General features: G+C 40.1%; 2 protein-coding genes across 5 annotated transcripts; one reads left to right on the forward strand and one right to left on the reverse strand.

Moving 5' to 3' along the window:
- Positions 1-240: 240 nt before the first annotated feature.
- Positions 241-7,452, reverse strand: itpkca (inositol-trisphosphate 3-kinase Ca). Its single transcript, XM_084073162.1, has 7 exons — positions 7,340-7,452; positions 4,879-4,981; positions 4,009-4,222; positions 3,506-3,710; positions 2,468-2,569; positions 2,301-2,372; positions 241-823 (listed from the first exon to the last, which is right to left on the reverse strand). The coding sequence occupies exons 1-7, from the start codon at positions 7,340-7,342 to the stop codon at positions 602-604; spliced, it is 921 nt and encodes a 306-aa protein (XP_083929288.1). The 5' UTR covers positions 7,343-7,452; the 3' UTR covers positions 241-601.
- Positions 7,453-7,529: 77 nt separating this feature from the next.
- On the forward strand, positions 7,530-15,205 carry ccdc61 (coiled-coil domain containing 61). 4 transcript variants are annotated; one of them, XM_084073147.1, is made up of 14 exons: positions 7,530-7,656; positions 8,125-8,173; positions 8,959-9,055; positions 9,233-9,390; positions 9,475-9,557; positions 10,263-10,423; positions 11,425-11,580; positions 11,672-11,879; positions 11,968-12,068; positions 12,204-12,427; positions 13,716-13,794; positions 13,909-14,109; positions 14,532-14,641; positions 14,793-15,205. In XM_084073147.1, exons 3-14 carry the CDS (start codon positions 9,048-9,050, stop codon positions 14,888-14,890), a joined length of 1,587 nt encoding a protein of 528 aa, XP_083929273.1. In that variant the 5' UTR covers positions 7,530-7,656; positions 8,125-8,173; positions 8,959-9,047; the 3' UTR covers positions 14,891-15,205. The 4 variants fall into 4 exon arrangements, with proteins under 4 accessions (XP_083929273.1, XP_083929275.1, XP_083929276.1 ...); XM_084073149.1 differs by having other exon boundaries at positions 11,968-12,050; XM_084073148.1 differs by lacking the exon at positions 8,125-8,173 and having other exon boundaries at positions 7,563-7,656.
- The last annotated feature ends 1,372 nt before the right edge of the window (positions 15,206-16,577 follow it).

The raw sequence follows: 16,577 nt of genomic DNA on the forward strand, positions 1-16,577 counted from the left end.
GTGGTTCGGGGACCCCCAGGGGGTCCTTGAGGTAGTTCCAGGGGGTCCCCCGCAAAGGTTCATATATATATATATATATATATATATATATATATATATATATATATATATATATATATATACAGTTAATATATATAGCATCAAAATGAGTTTAACCACTTAAAACCTTTATACAGCTATTTTCAAAACATCTTGAAAAAAACAAATCTGAAAATGTTTTAATATTTTTGAACCATTTTAATACCACAAATCTTGTATGGATGTCCATGGCCAATTCCATATTAATTTGGGGGTTCTTGACATGAAAAGGTTTGAGAACCACCGGTATAATGTAATGTACTGTAAAGTGCAGTTTCATTATAATGTAAGTTACTGTGGTCAAATCAGCATGAAGAGTGGACGTCACAGGAGCAGTCCTCCTCAGAGGTCACTGCTCATTGTTCTCACTTGCACAGGACTTCCATTTTTTTCTGTTAACAGATACCTGTACATGCTGGTGTAAGTTATGTGCTATATTTCTATCCAGAGTTCACTTCAATCCCCAAATTTGGACAACGCTGATGTTGCAGGAGCATTCCACTCTGAGTCCTAACCATTTACATTATACGGTAGGTGGCAGTGACAGTTCCAGACCGTTGGTCAGTATGTCAATGAGATTGTCCAGACCCCATAAGTAGCCATCTTCTCGATTCCCCTCTACCCAGGGAGTGCGATGATCCAAGGTGAGGGGTGGTGGTAAGGCAACAGTCTTTCCAAAATCGATCATCCAGACCCCTGTTTTCCCTGTTCCATCATGTACAAACAACAGGGAGCTGCCTACTACCTGCAGGGAGACAAGTGTTCGTGCTGATTAGTGTGGTTGCCCGAATAGGGCAACCAGACTATAGTAATAGATGAACTTTTTTCTTTCTATCTATATTCTAGATAAACTTTATTTTGGAACGCTACTCCTCCCACAGTTTCTTTTTCAAAAATTCGTGCCATATGTCAAAATGACCAGCTTCACCGGGAATTGTGCGCTTGTATTTTGCTAAGAGATTGGTTACATAGTTTAATTGATATTGATGTATTAGTGCATTACATTTCCCCATCCACTTATGGAAAATGGGAAAATGAAAAAAATCTCAATCAAGTGTTTTTTTCTCAGAAACCGTAAGGGCTATAGTTACAAGGCTTGGAGGGGAGGTTCATAATTTAGTCCAAAATCATTTTAAAAATAATTACACCAGTAGGCCTCATGGTGGCACTATAACAGCCCACTTTACGTTTTGGCCTATAACTCTTTAACCGTAGGTCGTAGAATAAAAAAAATATTTTCCCCCTAAATTCCTTGGGTCATGACGCAACTCCCCATATAGGCCACGCCCATTTGCGTCAGGATAGATTTTCCACCATTTTGAACTTTCTTCAAAACACACTTTTAGCTCCTCCTCCCACATATTTTGTCCAAATTTCACAAAAATCGGTACACAGGATCTCTGGACCCATGCGATAAACATCTCTGAGCGGAATTTTGATAGTCATTACCGTTCGTCTGTAAATGGCTTCCAAAGTTAGTGGGAGGGGCCCGTTTTACCAAAAATGCCAAAAATCACGAACAAAATGTCCGGTCAATCCCAAATTTGAATCACATGTGGAGGGTGGTTTACTCAATGAATCCCCAAAAGCATTTCCACTTTGATCCATAGCGGGCGCCACAAATGCACAAAACGTAACCATTTGATGCAAAAAACAGATTAACGAGGGGATCAATCTTCTCAAAATGAAACGCGAGTGATCTAAGGAGTGACGTGGCGTGACTATATAATTGGCCCGCTACATTTGTGGGAGGGGCCTGTTTCTTTGGTGGGAGGGGCCTATTTCCTCAAATCAAAACGGCACGTGTCACGAACGCGGGATCCGATCGGCACCGAATTCGAATCGCACGTCGCGCGGCCTCCGACGGTATCCTCCAGGCGTATTCCTCGAGTCCCGGCGGTCGCGGGTCGCAACCACACTTTCGCAATTTCCCAGAATTGCGACGCGTCTAGTTGTGGATTGTACTCTAAGGTTTAACCACTCGACCTGACGTCCATATTTTGGGCATGTTATTATAGGTGAAATGAATGACTATTCATTGTATGATGAGGTAAATAGGGTTTAGTGTTTTATACGTTATACAAATGACCAGGTTGCTCACCGCAAATATGTTATTTCACTTATTTTCTGCGATTGACACAGTTGAACGACAACTAACTTTCCAGTGTCACGTTCACAACATTTAATAAACAGTGGCAAAAGAGAGCTAGAATCCATCCCACCTCATGCATTCTGAAGAAGTGTGATGTCTCCAGCACCCGACGTAACTGTTTCAGCCGCCTCAGATATCCCAGCTGAAGAAAGAGAGCGAGAGAAGAGAACTTCAAAAGAGGAAACAAGAATGGAAACGTTGGACGTAAATTCAAAGTAATAACAAGGTCAGACTCACCACAATTTGGGTGTTGGAATCAAAAAAGTTTTTCAGAGCCTCCATCACCTGCTCTCTACTTTTGGTCCTTTTGAAGTTTGTCTGACACACTCCATTTGCCTGCTGCACAGGTAATTAGAAGACAAAGAATAGAATACAGAACTACAGTAGATGCAGGGGCGTCACGGCCATTCACTGTGCGTACGACGCGACACCCTCACTCTCACAGATCCGTGATTTCATAACCCCCACTTTTTGAAAAAATAAATATATATTTTTTGATAATACATCGGTAAAATCAGGCAAAAATAAGATTTAAATAACCTAACCCTAACCCTGAAACCGAAATAAAGTAACCAAAACACGAAAAAAAACTAACAAAATACGCCCAATATGCTATTTTTGAATAGCCAAAGTGTAAAGTAAGGGGTATAGTCCACCGAAAGTCCATCCCCCCCACCTTCTGGGAGCCTGTGACGTCCCTGAGTAGATGGAACTGTATGCCACTCTATGGCACAGCATTTGTTTTTATTATTTTGGGGGGCATTTGTACTTTCTGACATGGCAATGAGAGACAGGATACTGAGGACATGTAAAGTGACATGTTTCCGAGCCGGAAGCCATCCAGGGATGTTGTGGTTGTATCATGACAGTGACGTGACAGTTGTTTATGTGCTGTAGTACAATAGTGGTTCTCAACCTTTTCAGGATCAGGGCTTGAAAATGTCGAAAAGCGTTCACGGCACACCCATCTGACCACTTAACACAGCATGCCATGTTAAGTGGTCAGATGGGTGGACCATGTGCATCTTCAGTTTTATTTTCATGTTTATTTTAATCAATCGATCGATTGTGTTCCAGCTTCAATCAATGGAACTAACGTAGTATATTTTTAAGTTCCCCTTTATCAGTATCACAAAGAAAACCTTTTACCAAGGTTTTAAAGAGACAATTGCACATTATTGTTTTGTATTAACACATTAAAATGTGTTTTGGGGGCCCACTTGCAATATCCCACAACAGCCCATAGGTTGGGAATCACTGTGTAGTAGTACTTACTCTCACTCCCTCTATCCGGAAACCCAGTGTTGTTGTGGAACTCAGGCTCTCCCTCCATTGCATGTATCTTGTTTTGAGTACTGCCTGCTGGTCTTGCTCCTGGGCTGTGGGGGCCCCTGGATCCACAGCCACCATCTTTTCATACATGTCTTTACGAGGCTGAGGCCGCTCCCTTGCCATCAGCAGCTCCTCCTCAAGGTATGTACTGTAAGAGACAGTCCCTAAGCACTGAGTCTATTTGCTCTTCTCAAGTATGTGACGTGAGCAGACAGGCTCCTCTTCCATTTGCTGTCTAGAATGGTGTTTCATATCAAGGACCCCCAAATTGATAGGTATTTGGCCGGCAGACCCCCATCTCGAAAGATTTTGTGCCAGGGGCCCCAAAAGAGAAGATTTGCATCTAATTTATATTCTTATGGGTTTTTTCAAATGTTTTGAAAATTGCAGATCTACAAGCTCACAATGCGTTGCATTGCGACACAACATAAAGCTCTTACACTTACCGGCTGCCCATCTTACAGTCCATTATGGCCGGAGTGTTGAAATGAGTGAGCAGATTATCCATCATGTTGTAATCCTGCTCATCTCGCTGCACCACACCATGGTAGGCTGGCACAAACGGCTTCAGAGCGTCCTCCATCAGCCCCTGGAAACACTGTCGCTCCCGTTCGCAGAATCTCTTCAGCAGCAGGCCATAGTCCCCGGCAAGGAAATTTCCTGCAAAAGAGGTGAAAAAAGGAAACAAGAGAACAAACAATATTTTGTCAGTTTATAAAAAGCCCTTAATTTAGCTGCTTGCCTCAAGAAGGCAGCCATGTAAAGCAAAGTGAGCACGGCTGGTGATGATCAGTGGTGGAAAGTGACTAAGTACAGGTACTCAAGTACTGTACTTAAGTACAATTTTGAGGTCTTTTTTACTTTACTGGAGTATTTCCAATTTTCTATACTTTTGCTTCTACTCCACTACATCTTAGAGACAAATATTGTACTTTTACTCCACTACAATTATTTGAAAACTTTAGTTACTAGTTACTTTGTGGATTTTGATTATTTTTACAAAACATACATTAACCATTCAGCCCTATTTAAACTTTGGCAATTTGAAAATAGACAATCTACAATCTGCTATTTTCAAATGAATTTATACATTTTGAAAACATGATGACCTGCATAATGACCACTTTTACTTTTGGTACTTTAAAGTACATTTTGATGCCAATACTTTTGTACTTTTATTCAAGTAAATTCTGAACACCAGACTTGTACTCGCAAAAGTAGCATTTCTGCATTGTAAGCATTGACACTTTTACTTAAGTAAAAAAAAACTGTGAGTACTTCTTCCACCACTGGTGATGATCCATCCAACAACAAACCTGCATGTCCAACCACTTGCAGCCACTCCTGCTGTTTCTCCGGGGCCTTGGAGATGGGAGATGATGAGATCCCCAGGCTTGTCTGTGTCTTCCATATGCTGCTCTGCATGGGGAAGGAGAGCATTCATTAGACCTTTAGACAGTCATTCCTCAACATGCATGCCTCCCCCGCCAAGACTGCATTCCACGGCTTGTTTTTGCAACGTCTCTCCGCTGACACAGACAGACAGACAGACAGACAGGAGGACCTCAGACTTCAGACTGACCACCACCAACTCAACTTCAGTGTTGTGTTGCCAGATCGTGTGAGAGAAACAAGCAACCAGGTCTATGAAAACAAGCCCAAAAGAAGCGACTATAGGACTATTTGAAAATAGCCGATCTACAAGCTCACAACTTGTCGTGAGCTTGTAGATCGGCTATTTAAAAAAGAAAAGAAACAAATAATCTTGGGGGGGAAATGTAAATTGGGGGGGGGGGGGGGGGTCCATGGCACATAATATTTTCAGATGGGGGGGTCTGTGGACGAATACATATTAAGGGGGTCCTTGCTATGAAAATGTTTGAGAACCACTGGTTTAAACAACATTAGGAAACGAACCTAAATAAAAGCGACTACACTTTAGACCCCTAGAGGGTCCTCAGAGTTACTACAGGGGGTTACTACAGGGGGTCCGCCAAATCTTTGAGTGTTATCTTTTTTTTTTTACCTTAACCACTTGAACCCTGGCATCCCTTTTCTGCGGAGAACTTTAGCCAAAAATAGCAGATCTACAAGCTCACAACGCCTCGCGCAAGTAAACAAAAAAAGTTTAATCTGAAACACAATTTTATACAATATGGGGTCCCTGCTTCATCTCTCTCTCAGCTAGGGATCCTTGGCCTGAAAACGTTGAAGACCCCTGCTTTAGAAACAAGCCCCAAACAAACACAACCCACAACCACCAATATATTTACAAGCAACTTCTCAGATATAAGCAGACATGGCAACACTGCTCAACTTCTGCCTTTTAACGCCTACATGTATGTTGCGCCGTACGACGGTGTCGCGCGCAGGGGCAAAAATAAAATGATAGTCGATCCACAAGCTCACAGCGTGTCACGAACGCGACCCGCTGTGAGCTTGTGGATCGGCACATTTTCCCAGCGCACGACACGGTCCTACGACGAAGTACATCAGGCCGTTATGGCCAGTGGTGGAAAAAGTACTCACATCACATTCTTTACTTAAAAGTATCAATACTGCAATGTAGAAATACTCTGTGACAAGTAAAAGTCCGTAATTCAAAATGTATTTGAGTAAAAGTACAAAAGTATTGGTATCAAAATGTACTTAAGTACCAAAAGTAGAAAATACTCAGAATGTCCCATTTCAAGTTTTCAAATGTAACAATCTTTTGAAAATAGCAGATCTGCAAGTTCACAATGCGTTGCATGTCGCGATGCATTGTGAGCTTGTAGATCGGCTATTTTCAGGACCGTTTTGAGGTAAAAAAAAAAAAAAAAAAAAAGACCTCCACCTACATTTCTTGAGTAAATGTACTTAGTTACTTTCCACCACTGATTACATCGTTATGGCTGTATTATGTCTCCATGGAAACAGTCATTGACCACTAGACTGTGCGGACGCATGCATGCAGAGGAGGAGGAGGGGGGGGGGGGGTCTAGCTCACTTATATTATGCAACAGGTGCATAACGTTCATCAAACATTTACAGGCCGGAGTTGTTTTCTACAAAAGCTCACACAATGGAATGTTAAGAAGCACACGCTTTGTGTAGCCTGTGATGCTACGTCACATTAAACCATTTATTAGAAACACATTAAAATTTTAAATTAAAACATCAGTCTATACAAGTGGTTTTCAACCTTTTTCATGCCAAGGACCCCTAAATTGTTATACATTTGGCTGCGGACCACCACTTGAAAATGTTTTGTGCCAGGGACCGCCAAAAGCAAAGATATCAGTTAATTTTTGCTTTAAAAGAATATAAATATTCAAAGATATGCACACACTTTTTCAAGGTTTTTCAAAAATAGCAGATCTACAAGCTCATGAGCTTGTATATCTGCTATTTTTGAATAGCCAAAGCTAAGCGGTTAAAATGATTGTGAGTGACGCTTATGTTAACTCATTTCGCTGTTACTCCCTCAAGGATGAAAACCACTGGTCTATACCATAGAGAGGTAATATAACTATATAACGGTCTATACCCGTGTGATAGCCTAATAGGATCACAAGACGGTCATCTTTCATGACCGTCTTAGATGATCTTCCAAAATAGTGTTTGCACTTTCTTCCTTTTTGGACTTATAGTAAAAGTACAGAAAATTGGAAATACTCCAGTAAAGTTAAAAAAAAAACTAAAATATGTCCTCAACTACAGTACTTGAGTAAATGTACTTTAATAGTAACTTTACACCACTGGACATTATTATATTTTAGAAGTTAATAGACCTACCATTCTTTTAAAGACAAGAGTATTTCCTTGTCATCACCCGTGGATGGCAGTAGTTCACCTACACGTGCGATGATGACCGTGCTTCTCCCAAGAAGAAGAAGAAGAAGAAGGAGCAGAAGAAGACGACGACGACAACAAGCGTAGAAGAAGAGTTCAACGTTCCCGGTGGTTCTGGCGCTCCATTATTTGCCATTAGTCTGACTGTGATTGTTGTGGTTTTTAACAGCTATTTAAGGTCTCAGACTATGTTTTTCAAGGCGTAGCTAATCCGGCACGTTACCCACGTTTGAGCTCATCACCGCCGCCGACGGGTAAACGTATGTGTTTGGTTGTTTCTGAGCCGCTTTATATTGACATCGAAGTAACGTTTGACACAGAGCACAGCTAGTACTGTTGCCAGGTTTTGTGAGAGAAATAAGCAACCAGGTCTAGGAAAACAAGCCCAAAAGAAGCGTCTACTCTTAGGCCAGTGGTTCTCAACCTTTTTCGTGCCATGGACCCCTAAATTGATACACATTTGACCGCGGACCCCCATTTGAAAATGTTTTGTGCCAGGGACCCCCAGAAGCAAAGATATATATTGCTGAGAATAATATGCAATATTTTTGCTACTTTACAGAAAAACAAGCCCCAAAGTCGCTTATAATAAGCGGAAATGGCAACACGGACAGCTAACTGCCCAGTGACGTGACGACCACCAGACCAGTGTTGTGTTGTTAGCTTTATCCATACTATAGACTTATAATATCTTTTATATCACTATTCAGCTTTATCTCACCATTCAGGGTTTTGTGCCGAAAAACGACTGCCTGCCAAAAAGTGACTGCATCCGACGTATGTATAATACATTTGTCGTATATGATGCATATAAGTCATGATAACGGAGAGGCGATAGACTATTATTTGATATATAATGAAAATAGTTATTTTGTTTGTTTGTTTTTCCTTCTGTTGGGGGGATAAGATAATCCACTGGGCTGATGTGTTATTAGTTGTTTGAAATGCATTTTTGCCATGTTTTGCAAAGCAGTGATTCTCTGTCAAGGACCCTCCAGTTTGATATTTATGCACATTCCAGTGGCAAAGCCTGCCAGTATGCATAAATATCAAAATCGTATTATTGTGCCACAGACTCCCATTTGATACAATTTGTAGCTCTGGCCCAGACCTACAAATCGTATCAGATGGGGGTCTTTATTTATTATTTATTTTACAGTGTAGATTGAGGTCCCAGAGCCTCTGGGACCTCAATCTACACTGTAAAATAATACACTGTAAAATAAATTCTGAGAGTGTCCAAATGGATTACTTTACTACATGAATACATACAGTATAGCCTGCAGTACATGTACATCTACTTTGGTTTACCACTTATTATAACATGCAAAAAATTTAGCGTGCCTTGCATTGGTGAGTGTCTTTACTTTGGTTTATTATCATTTAATCAATGAGACTACAGTCTCAAGAAGGACATCTGGTGTTCAATAAGTGCAATACATGAAAATAACCAGCCTCAGATGGTCATAGCCTCATTAAGCTCATTATGTAAGCATAACGTGACTTTACAGAATATTTGCAGTTGCTCTGACTCTGTAAATAAAAGTCTCTGTTGGTTTTAGGTCCTTCGTGGATTAGGGTATGGCAGTGTGCCTTCCCTACATGTATTTGATGCTTTCATTGGGTCATAATTTGTGGACACACTTGTAACATGTACAGGTGATACTCAGTTTCTTTGTACTACAGACATTTTTAATCATATGTTCATGACATCCACCAAAACTAAACAAAAATCCTCAGTTAATGTCACTGTAAAATCTTTTTTCTAGGGTCTTCAATTCAAGGGTTTGCCGGAGGACTTACTGTCAATAACAAAACATTGACATTTGAACACAGGTCTAGAGCCATGGAGGTGGGCTCAGCAGTGCTGGAGGATATTGTTTTCAGAGGTGTGGAGTTCACTGTGAAGATAGAATTGGAGAAGGGTTTGCTGATTGTCGAGATCTCTGATTCAATGACAGCTGATCAATGGCGGGGAGAATTTGAGCCGGCATGTGAGTGACAAATATCATTAACATGAATCCATTGTCATAGGCACAACCAAACACACTGACTCAAACTATTCTTTTATTTTGTAGATATTGAGGACCTCACTCGCAAAACTGGCAACTTCAAGCAATTTCCTATCTTTTGTAGTATGTTGGAAAGTGCTGTTAAAAAGGTAAGCCTCACACTTCACTTACTGGTGCCTGGTAAAATTAGCTAATGCTAACTGCTGTTATTGTATTTCTCCTTTTTCAACAATTTGTTTAAATTGATGAAAGGTGGAAAGATGCCTGTGGTCTTTTTGGATAAAAAACAATCAGAAGATCAGAAGGCAGCTTGGTACATGAGAAAAGTGAAGTCCTATTTGTATCACTGTCTCGTCTTAGTCATTAGAACAATTAAAGGGATTAATCATTTTAAACTGTAACATTGCTGAGCAGATCACTTTTATTAGTGGTGATGGTATAGACTAACCTGGAATCCAGACTGAATCGCTCCGTTCTGCAGACTTTTTTTTCTCTCACTTTGTTTAATAAAAAAAATAATTATCCCACAATTTGTAACCTTTACTTTAATTCACCCGGTGCCAATTTTCTAATTGATCCTGGCCGCTACACTCCCCCACCAGCCTAGGGAGCCCAGGGCCGAGCTCATGCCTCCTTCAATGCGTGAGAGCCAACTGACCTTCTTGTCACCTGACAGGGGGGAGTTTCCCCGGTAGGACGTAGCGCGTGGAAGGAACACATTACTCCAACCAGTTCCCTTCCCCTCCATCAGGCGCCCCGAAAAGAAATGTATGCTGAACGGAGCGAATCAGTCTGGACCAATTGTTCAATTGCGTGTTCTCAAAAAATGCACTTAACATGACCTTTTCCTGCAGACTAGTGATTCTGTTACCCTTGACCTCCTGACGTATGGTGATCTGGAGCTCCTACGTAACAGAAAGGCTGGGGTTGTGGGCCGCCCTCGTGGCCAGCAGCAGTCACCTGCTCTCAGTGCCAAAAGATATCTGATCCTCATCTACACTGTGGAGTTTGACAGGTTTGTGTCTCTTTTTTTGGATATTCTTACAAGTAATATCTCAAGACAGATTCAGAGCTCCCTTTTTGTGCCGATGGGTTCATTTTGACAAGTTAGATTGTTGGATGTAGAAATAATTGATTAGGCATAGATATAGATTTTCTGTCTTTTACATAATTTTTGGCTTTTTTAAAATGTATTTTTACTGTAGATCGAAGAGTGTAGTCTACACTCTCTATACTATAAAGAGACAGGAAGCTGGGGGTTGAGAGGGGGATTGACATGCAGTAAAGGTCTCTGGCTTGAAGTGAACCAGGGTCGTGCAATTACTTTATGTGGTTCAATTCAATTCAATTTCAATTCAAAGGGCTTTATTGGCATGAGAAAACATACGTTTACATTGCCAAAGCAAAAAGCACAATACAACAATACAGCAATACAATCAAAACAAAAAAAATGTACATTTGAAAGTCAGAATCTTCAATAGATCAATTTCTATGTACCAAGATCACTGGGTGCAGGTATAGTGCAGGAATATACACAATGATTAGTCTATTGGTGCTCCCCTGATTTTCTGGTTTTACAGCATACTGTAGTTACTAGTTTGTGTCTAGATCTGGGAGATATGACTTTAAATTGTTATCGCAATATTTATGGACTGAGCTGGGAGATGTTACTTAAAAAACTTCACTAACACATTTGTTGAAGATATTCCCACAAATCAACACATAAAGATTTTTGAATCACACAGGCAGTTGATGTACTGAAATAAAAGAAAACTGTTGCGATATTAACGGGTGTAATTTATGTGACCAAAATGTGTTAACTATAAGCCTAATTTTCGGCATGAATTGAAAACCCCCAAAAAGCCTGGGGCAACCCAATAGCCAAGTGGTTTGGGCACATACCACATGGGAGAAGATGTGCCCTGATCAGTGAGTCTCCTGTTCTAATCCTGGCCAGCCGGACCATTTGCTGAATGTCATTCCCCTACTCTCTGTATTTCCTGTCTCTGTTCGCAGGATACACTACCCGTTGCCTCTGCCCTACCAGGGGAAACCTGATCCTGCTGCCCTGCAGAAAGAGATCAGAGCGCTGAGGATGGAGCTCAGTGCCGTCACCTCTCATGGAGGTCACAAACCAGCAGACCGTGCCGAGATACAACGACTACGATCAGAGTACGTTTTGTGTGTGTGTTTGGTCTGTCATTTTCTCCTAAGCCAACAGATAAGAGAAGTTATGAGGCTTTACTTACCTTATGTCTTCAAGACTCTGTCTGATAAAAGAAGAGAAGGAGGCCATGGGTAAGGCTCTGGAGCGCCTGCAGGTTGGGGGGGTTGTCTCCGCAACCGGAGTGGAGTCATGGAGGAGCAGAGATGTGGTGAGGACTTTGGAGGAACAGCTTCTGAAGGAGAGAGCTAAAAGTCAGCGCTCTGCAAGCAAGAGAGGTCAGGAGCAACTTCTGTTAGTGGAGCAGGTGGTGCTTTCTTTTACTTTACAATCTAGTCACTGTTCAGTAAAGGTGGTATTTGTCAGTTGGTTTAACGTTTTTTTGCTTTGTCTAGTTGGAGGAGCTCAGGGCATCAGAGTGTGCTCTGCAGATTCGAGTCAAGAGCCTGATGAGTGAACTGGCATTACTACGGAGAGGGTTAGACAATCTAAGCATGTATATCTTTTTTCTCTCTTTTCTCTCTCCCATTCATTCACTTGTGTTGCGTGTTCTGTACCTCTTTGAGTTCTTTCCGACCTCCACATTTGACCTCCACATTTAGCTAATATGCACACATCTGTTTGTCCGTAGCAGGGTGACACCTGTCCACTTTGGCCGCCCTGGCTCTCGGGGTGATGGGGAAATCTATCGCTCGCTGTCCCGTGAGCGGAGATCAGGACACATAGCGATCAGGGCTCGTTCAGGGTCAAGAGAAAGGATAGAGCACAGAGGGCTATGGTCAGAGGAAAGAGGGAGGAGAGCAGACTCCTCAGGGCCCCGTGCTCGTATTCCCAGGCCATCACCTTCTCCCACAGGTAATAGGTTTTGATAGTGCTTGTTGCCATTATCTCACACAGACAAAGACGTTGTCTCTTTCTTTGGTTTGACTTCAATAAAGTAATCAACAACATGGATACCAATATACTGTACAGTGCCAGTCTGTATTTATATTAAAATGTGTGTTAAAGGTAGGGTAAATGATTTGTTTTGGTTAAAACAAAAAGTATTTTGTTAAAAGGTTAAAGCACTATATTCTGATAGTAATCATTGCTATAGAGTGTTTGTTCAGTAACAGGAGTCTCCCCGTCTCTCCAGCTCTTTAATAAACAGAAAATACATTTTCCGGTAGGTGTCAAAATCTCAGCCAATGAGGAGAAAGTACCCATTTTTAAGCTTCATTTTTATAGTGTTCCAGATCAAATTTTGCCTGCTCATTTGTTAGTGTCATCACTTCCAATTTCACTTGTTTAATCTATATCCTGATTGAGTTCTCTATCCTGATTGGATAAAATTGGAAATGAAACGAAAATGCATTTTCTGTTTTATAAAGAGCTCCTTTTACTGAACAAACACTCTATAGCAATGAGTACTATCAGAATATAGAGCTATTTAACACTTATTTTAACCAAAGAAAATCACTTACCCTACCTTTAACTATTTAAAAATATATACAAAGTTTGTGAAAAAATATGATACGATACGATACGATACGATAATACTTTATTGTCAGTTCACACTGAAAAAAATCTACTTCCTTGGCCAACTGGCAGCGTACACAAAAGATATGGCACTGGTCGGTCCAGAGCAGTTTGCGACGTCAATTCCAGATGGATAATTGAGATAACTAAATCGAATCAACCTTTCTTTTGAGCAACACAGTGGCACTCACTTTATGTGCGAGTTAAAGACGGATCTGACCACATCAACATGGACAAATGCTTCCCATTCGTTACATTTTTTACATAACTTAAGTTGCTGTGACTGACAAAGCTTCCTGGTCCCCTAATCCACCCCATTAGCTTTCTTTTTTTTGTTGTTTTCCTACTCATTCTTTTTTATTATTATTATTATTATTTTTACAACTTTATTTTACAGTTTTTATGTTATACACATGTACAAAGGTATAGCATATTATACAAAAAGATCACATAAACACACATAGGTATAACATACAAAGACCACATAAAACACACATACAATCCCCCCTCCCCCCTTAGGCTCCAACCATTAGCTTTCTTACAAGATTTGCAAGATCAAAAGACACAGAGGGAAAATCGTTCAATGCATTCAGATTTAATCTTAAATCCACATAATTCTTTTCAGGGTCACGGGTACAACGCTTTAACCCAACTGCTTACGTAGAAGACAAACAACGCAGACAGAAAGAAGCAGACCTTAAAAAGTGAGTTGCTATTTTTATTTTGTAATTCAAATTGTTTTTTTTTGTCAGTTACAAAAAGCAACACACCAATACTTGCATTTCTGGCTGCTTAACTCTGTTCCCCCCTCCCATCAGACAGAGAAAAGTGCGGAGGGAAATGTTGACATCACCGGTCATCCCAGAGAGAGGGCGTTCACGTTCAAGAGAGGTCTATCCTCAGCAGACCCGGGATGGCAGCAGAGGCAGGAGTTTATCTGTGGAGCGTAGAGGGAGCAGGAACTCCTCTGAAAGCTCACTTGTAGACAGGGACGAAATGGACAGACCTCTTGTATTCAGGTGAAGTAGTTCATTAGCTAATACTATGCCTTGTCTTAAAAAATATGCCCTACTATTATATGATCAGAAATACCACATACGGTATTATGTCTTCAACAATATTACGTACTGTACAGAAACAGGATACACTAAACTACTTTTAAAAAGTAATTTACTATTTAGTAAAAAAAAAGGTATATAATCCAAAAAGACACAAAGATACCAACTATATCCCAAATATATGCCCTATTATAGTTTGTTTAAAAAATAAATAACACATACTAGACTAGGTTGTTAAAAATAACACATACTACACTACTGTATGTCATCAGATATAAGCCATATTGTACTGTCATCAAAAATACTTCGACTAGTATGGAATAACCTTCATTAAAATGTTTAATGAAGGCCGCCTTCTTTACTTTTTTCCCCACTGTTTTCAGGGAAAGAAATCGCATGTACAATGGTCCTAGCATTGTCAGTGACAGAGGAAACCTGTTGACCAGGAAGCCATTATGTAGCACTCCCACATACAGGATGAAGACAGACAAAGGTAACCGGCCACATGACTGTACATCATTCATGGACTAAAACTCAGAAGTTCTTCTAGATGATAGTTCCTAAAACATGCAGAATATTGTACCATCACAAAATACACAAAGTACTGTTTGAATTCCAACCATTACATTATGTCTCCACTCCAGAACGTTCCATAGATACTGGTGCTGCTGAGCTGTCAGAGATTGATGCCAGGCTACATGCCCTTCAGGAATATATGAGGGACCTGGACACAGGACACTAAGTACCAGTGGCACTACATGCTACTCAGGCCAACTGCACAACACTGAACTCAAACTGTGGATTTTGGTTTTATTTAATTTTTTATTTGTTTCATTTTATCAGCATGGACTGACCAAGGCCCATATTATGATGCAAACATGACTGACACATAAAAGTGTTGCATTCATATAAGTGGCTTATTTGCTCAGGAAGGCTGGAGTAACTACCACTGTGAGGGGTACTGTGTTTAACTTAAATGTGATTTTTATGATTTATACTGTATGGTTTTATTAAAAGATTCACCTTTTAAAAGGTGAATTTTGTCTTGATTACAACATTCCTTGCCATTTTACACAAAGCTCCCACCAAAACATGGATTTTCTATCTTAACTGCTCCTAAATATTTTTCTTTTATACACTGGTGTGCATTTTGTTTGATGTATTATATACATTTGAAGTGAGCATTTCCAACAAATTCCTTCAACTGCACCTTAGTTTGTGGATCCACATAGAATACTGAAATTGACCTTTTCCTGTCTTAACAAAGCACTTTCCTAAATTGTTCACTTTTTGTGGAAACGTTTTTTTTTTATCCTTCGATGTCATTAAGTGTCAAACTAGTAGTGCTCTGCTGTTGATGAATGGGAGAACCAATTTGCCAATAGGAAAGTTCAGGCTGGATAATTTTTCTATAAAAAGATATTAAGCGATCCAAGACTTTTCATACAGTACGTGAACCCCTTGTAGTGCATAAAAGCTGGTGGTAATGATCATGTTCAAAAGGAAAACTAAATTTGGTTACCCAGTATCGTTGCTGTCGGGTAGAAAACTAAAAGTTACTTTTCATGGAATTATGTACGTAGTTATTTAGTCACAAGCGCTTAATACTTTGCACTGGTTGGATATTTATATAACCCACAGACATGACCACTTTCAATGTAGCGTCCCTATTTTGGGCTTTTCATTATCAGTGAAAATGTTAATTAACACTCAACACGTTGCATTACCATGCATTGTCATATGAAGTATAAAATAGGTCATTAACATGAAATATTAAATCTGTACTGTAGATACAAGGCTTCTGCTCTATGTATTTATTGATAAGAAATACATAGAGGAAATTCTAGATTATTCACACAAATCCTTAACTGACAATACTTGCATTAGTTGACATGGAGCTCACAGGCATCTGCCACTACAGCTGGCTGGGTTTCATTAATTAACAACTCTCTGAACATGGAGCGCTCTCTCCAGGCAATATCTCAGTTGCTTGAACAGCTGCTATTTATACTGGGATACTGAGATGCGAGAAATTATCGTGTTCTTTATGCTTAGAGATTCTTTGTAATTAATGCACAGTACAGTACACTTATATTTTAAAAGTTTTTAATTGCAGTGCCATTTTGTCAGCAGAAACAGATTAATCAAGAACTGATATTTTCTTTACCTGTTCAGCCTACATTTACCTGGCCAGGTGGTCTGGTCAGAATCTATCATAGAGCACTTCTGTAACTTTCACTATTTTGCAATAGGGAAATCAAAGTAAGCCAAGCTATGCAGAAATCAGAAGTGTGATTCCAAAAGGTATCGTTTGTTCGCCTTCCTTCAATAGTGTAATGTGCCATTAAATGTTCTTGAAATTGATTTTTCAATGTATAATTTTCTAATATGTTGAATAAAATGGTAGTGATGAATGGGGAAAAACGTTC

Source organism: Gymnoscopelus microlampas (assembly GCF_963454915.1).
Source record: "Gymnoscopelus microlampas genome assembly, chromosome: 12".
Taxonomy (NCBI): Eukaryota; Metazoa; Chordata; class Actinopteri; order Myctophiformes; family Myctophidae; genus Gymnoscopelus; species Gymnoscopelus microlampas.